Source organism: Bos grunniens, chromosome 22 (genome assembly GCF_055505025.1).
Source record: "Bos grunniens cultivar Pamir isolate PY7600 chromosome 22, Bosgru_T2T1.0, whole genome shotgun sequence".
Taxonomy (NCBI): domain Eukaryota; kingdom Metazoa; phylum Chordata; class Mammalia; order Artiodactyla; family Bovidae; genus Bos; species Bos grunniens.
In genome coordinates, this window is record NC_141186.1 from 56,301,837 (window position 1) to 56,306,977 (window position 5,141).

The 5,141-nt window shown below is 57.8% G+C and overlaps 1 protein-coding gene across 1 annotated transcript; it reads right to left on the reverse strand.

The window, feature by feature from the left end:
- TRH (thyrotropin releasing hormone) lies at nucleotides 1-3,456 on the reverse strand. The gene is made up of 3 exons (XM_086368928.1): nucleotides 3,215-3,456; nucleotides 2,035-2,253; nucleotides 1-1,187 (listed from the first exon to the last, which is right to left on the reverse strand). Exons 2-3 carry the CDS (start codon nucleotides 2,243-2,245, stop codon nucleotides 673-675), a joined length of 726 nt encoding a protein of 241 aa, XP_086225054.1. The 5' UTR covers nucleotides 2,246-2,253; nucleotides 3,215-3,456; the 3' UTR covers nucleotides 1-672.
- Between the last annotated feature and the right edge of the window lie 1,685 nt (nucleotides 3,457-5,141).

Genomic DNA, 5,141 nt, shown 5'->3' on the forward strand with positions numbered 1-5,141 from the left:
TGACGTTATCCAGATGTAGGTTTTATTAACACGGATAGGAGAAAGGTGCCTAGAAGGATACATATGAGCCACGACTTCCAGGGTGTCGTTTACAAATTCCTGCAAGTGTTTATTCCCTTAGCCACCACGCAGCACAGCGCCACCTACGATGTTTCTCCCAAGCGGAACACAGCTGTGGGGAGGGGCTCTTCCTACCCACAAAAGGATACCCAAGAAGAGAATGAGATCCTGGGTGCCGGGGGTGAAGTGTATACATGGCAAATCCTGGCACGTGGCAAGGGCTGAAAGTTGGATCTGGACCCCACCCACCCTCCCTGGTTGCTCACATCAGTGGCACCCTGTTCCACTCTGGGGGTCCCTTAGAAGACACAGCACGCTCATCTTAGGGCTAGGGAGGGGAGCAGGCCTGCCGGGGTGGGGGAGAGGGACTCTGGGGTCTGTCGCCTCGCCAGAGATGCCGAGGGGGGTGACACAGGGTGTGAACTCATCGGCTGGCTTTCTCACGTCCCTGATATAGGCAGGCGAGGCAAGAGTTTGACATGTGTGTAAACTGGGGGCTCGGGAGTATGGTCAGGCATCTAAGGAGGAGGGGAAAAGGGGGGTCACAGGGGGTAGGGTGCACAGGGCTCAAGATGCTCTTAGACCACAAACTGAGTTTACAGGCAATGGGGCTCACTCCTCCAGGGGCTCGCTGGCCCAGGCCGCTCGCCGCCCAGGGTGCTGCCGCTTCTCTTCAGCCCCCTGCCCTCGGCTCAGGTCATCGAGGAGGCCCAGAAGAAGGCTGGCTTGGCCGCAGGGTCCCCGGGGTCCGCACAGGCTCCCCAGGGCCCTCTTTCCAGGATGCTGGCGTTTCTCGGACATCAGCTCTCCACCCTCATCCTCGTCCTCCCCTGCCTCCTCCCAGCTCCTTTGGGCCCTGGGGTCCACCAGCCGTCTGCCTGGGTGCTGCCTCTTGGTGACAGCGTACCCAAGCCAGGAGGCGCGCCGGCCGGGATGCTGCCGCTTCTGCTGACCCGCGTCCACCGCCCATGCCGCCACGTCATCCCTCCGGCCGGGGTGCTGCCGTTTGTGGAGTCCCGCAGCCCCTCCTTCCTCTTCTCCTTCCACTGCCTCGTCTGCCTCCTCCTCCTCCCTTTTGCCAGGATGCTGACGCTTGGAGAACCAATCGGGTTGAAAGATCTGAGACTCTGTGGAAGGAAAGAGGCCAGTGAGGGACCCCGTGACCTGCAGATGCCCACTCCAGCCTTCCTTCCAGGCAAGACAGATTCCCACAGCATTCACCCAGATTCATGGCCTTGCACCTGCCTCTCAGGCCTCATAGACCCAGGCACACTCACACAGGTGGTCAAGGGCATGGCCTCTGGTTCCACTCCCCAGCTGTGTGACCGTAAGCAACTCAACTTCTTTGAGCCTCAGTTTCCTTCTGAGTAAAATGGGGGTGGGAAAGGGTAATAACTACCTATCTGAGGCTTCAGTGGTTTAGTTGCTAAGTCGCATCCGACTCTTGAGACCCCATGGACCGTAGCCCGCCAGGCTCCTCTCTCCACGGAATTCTCCAGGCAAGAATACTGGAGTGGGTTGCTATTTCCTTCTCCAGGGCATGTTCCCCACCCAGGGATTGAGCCTGGGTCTTCTGCATTGCAGACAGATTTAGGATCTGACGCTTAGGAAGATCAAATCCTGCTACAAGGGGTTTCAAGTACTTAGAAGGGTGCCTGGCATACCGGTGTCTAGTATGAACAGGCGCCTAGTAATTCACACTGTAACACACAAAGAAACTCTCTCTCCCTGACACAGACTCTTTCCCACTGAAGGTCTGCTCTCTGAAATATTCCCAGAACTGAGATGGAAAAGGAATCTGATCCCAGGAAGCAGTCAACTCACCACCTGCCAAAGGTGTGGCCAGGGGTAGTTTCTGAAAGGCAAGAGGCTGAATGACTAAGTCTCTCCCTCCTCTGTGGCCGGGTTTCCCCTAACCCTCTCCAGTCGGCGTCCTTCTCTCAACCCGCAGCCCCACATAGTCCCAGCCCTCACCAGATACGCTGTCATCCTGGTCTTCTCGCAGTCGCTGGAGGTCTTCCCGGAGGAGGAGGAGGCGCTCCGCCTGGCGCAGGAGGTCTTCCAGGCCCTGTTGCTCGGACAGGTCCGCCTCCTGCTGGGCCACATCCAGCTGTGCGCGGCCTCCGGGGACACCGGTCAGGGTCAGGGTCAAAGCCATGGCTAGCAGAAACCAAGAGCCAGGCATCTTGGCGTCTGGGGCAGGGAGACAGGAAGAGAAAAAAGGTACACCGCTGCGCTCCCGTCCCAGCTGCTCTATGGCTCTCTTTCCTGTCCTGGGGGATACCCGAGGCCTGGGGTGAGCTGGGGAGGATCAACCGTTCAAATGCTCTCCCAGGAGCAGGACCACCTGCCACATTTGGGTGAGGTCAGCTGGAGGACCTGCCTTGAGTCCTGGGCATCCTCAGCCCTAAGGATGCTTGGACAGCCTGCCCGCCCCCAGGTCTACCTGCGAGAGTCAGGGACCCCATCTCCACCGCCACTTCTCAATGACAGGAGTGTAACCACCAAGATTGCGGCGCGGGCCCAACGGCCAGGACGCTAACCTGCAGCGTCGCAGGCTAAAATTCTCCCCCAAGCTTCCCAAAGCAATGTTTTTATTCCAACACGCCATCTACAGCGTTCTGATTGCAACCCTGACTCTATTTCCAATGCTAAGATTCTAGGGCCAGGCTAGGAATCAAATTCTAACACTAAGAGGCTAATTTCAATGGGCTAAATCCTATTTCTAGCTCCGAGAGTGAGATTCTCAGACTGAGGTCGGTTGCCACCGTGAACAGTCTGTAAGATTCGGATTCGAATTCTAACTCCCAGGCTTTCCCGCCGGTCCCTTGACTGCCCAGCGCAGCCCCCGGCATCCTGGCGCGTACCTCCAGCTTGGGGAAGCCCGGCAGCGGTGGGATGCGAACCTCCCCGCGATGTGCGGTTCCAAAGGCCGGGACGTGCGCGCCGGGAGGGGCCGCCAGCCCTGTGGCCGCGCCGTGCCTCCGTCGGGCCCCGGCCTGCGCCGTGGAAGACCCGGGGGTGGAAGCGCAGCGCCCCTCCCGGGAGCGCTCGGAGCTCCAAAGCCGCCGCTCTCCGCGGGGCGCATTGGAGGGTGGGTAAAGCCCCCCCTTTCCCGGGCCCCGGACGCCGCCCGCCGCCCGCAGCTGGTTACCTGCCCGGCACGAGCTCCACGCACCGGTCCGGGATCCTGGGCTCCGATCCGGAGATTCGGGGTCTGGGGTCGGCGGGTCAGTAGTCGAGGAGCGCTGGTAGGACCCGGGGCGCCGGTTGCCCTCTTCGCCGCGGGGCCGCTGCTTATATCTGCGCGAGGCGGCGGCGCGGGTGAGGTCAGCGCGAAGGGGTCGCGGCCGCCGGGAAGGGACGCTGACGGCAGCGGGCCCCGTGGGTACCCCGCCCGCTGGCCCGCCTGCCTGCCTGCTCCACCGGAAATCTGGGGCGGGGGCGGAGAAGCGGGAGGAGGAGGCACGAGCCGCAGAATGGGATGCTGGAGCGGGGTGGCTTCTGCATCCAGCTTCGAAGGTCTGATGTCTAAGAGAACACCAGGGTAGGGGACAAAGGCAGAGATGCTGAGAGAATCGCACAGAGATGCGCACAGGACAGACTCGGAGATGGAGACGGAGACTGAAAGATGCACAGAGAGATACAGAGCAGACCACGCCAGAGAGACTGAAAGACGCAGAGACAGTCAAGATGGGGAGTTGGGGGCTGCGGGGGAGAGGGAGGGGGAGTAAGGGAGAGGCCGAGAGAGGAAGAAAGTGGACAAGTGGACCTGGGCTCTGATCTTGACTGTGTTGCCTCTGGAAAATGTCTCCCCCTCTCTGGACCCAATTTTCTCATCCCTACAGTGAGGGAAGGCCGCAGTTTCTAAAATTTCAAAACTGTAATGGACACGAGTTTGAGTAAACTCCGGGAGTTGGTGATGGACAGGGAAGCCTGGCGTCCTGCAGCCCATGGGGTCACAAAAAGTCGGACACGACTGAGCGACTGAACTGAACTGAACTGGCCTGTTGGGCTCCCCAGGTGGCGCTAGTGATAGAAGAATCCACCTGCCAATGCAAGAGACACCAGTTTCCATCCCTGGGTCGGGAAGATCCCCTGGAGTGGGAAGATTCCCCTGGAGTAGGAAATGGCTAGCCACTCCAGTATTCTTGCCTGGGAAATCCCATGGCCAGAGAAAAAACTCAGTAACTGACGTTTTACAGCCAGGAGAACGCAGGGAAATTATGGATTTGTGGCTTCTCTTGAAAATCTCTTGGGAAAAAAGTGGGCTTGCATTTCCTCCTAACAACAGCTGCCCCAGGTCACCACACCCTCCACCAATTTCTATTGTCTTCTCAGAGTATTGCTCTGGTCATTGAGTAGGGACATTGGAGTTTGTGACCCCTGGACAGGAAGTTTTTTTGAATGTACCTACCCCAGGCAAAGGAAATGAAGGGATACAGGGAGCAGAAAAGCAACGATCCCAAGGAGCTTGTGCACCAATCAGTCCCCAAAGTCAGATGATGCCTTGGAGGAAAGCATTGTCACACTAGTCCTGGGAACAGCCTCCATAGTGAAAGAGTTAATGGGTACCCACAGTGTGCCAGGCTCCGTGGTCCCTCCTGGAGATATAGAAATGTGCCAGGCATACTTAGAGGAAACCACATTTTAGGCAGAGGGAACATCAGTGAAGACTCTTCTACCTCTGGACAGTCTGAACATTATTCTGCCTCCCCATACAGTAGTTCTTCAGGCTGAAACTTGGAGTACCTGTTGTATGTCTCAGGCCATGCTGGTGGTTTGGCAAGGGGAATCCGAGAGTGTTAGATGTCACTCCTTTCCTTGGCAGAGCATCTAGCTTTCCAGGCATGTCCACCACCTCATTGCATCCCTACATCACCTTTACATCAGCCTTACATCACAAGATAAGTGGGATAGGGACTATTAGTCCCACTGTACAGATAGGGACATAGAGACTCAGAGAGGCAGAAAGACTAGAGGTGGGAGGGAACTTTTAGATCACCAGCTATAGTCCGCTCCTCATTCTTAGGTGAAGATACTGAGGTCCGGAGAGGTAACCTAACCACCTTCCCAACTCC

Excerpts from the sequence above, each read along its gene's own strand:
- TRH (XM_086368928.1), bottom strand. The coding sequence starts at position 2,245 with ATGCCTGGCTCTTGGTTTCTGCTAGCCATGGCTTTGACCCTGACCCTG. Across the intron at positions 1,188-2,034 it reads CCAGGATGACAGCGTATCTG|AGTCTCAGATCTTTCAACCC; the intron begins GTGAGGGCTGGG and ends TTCCTTCCACAG.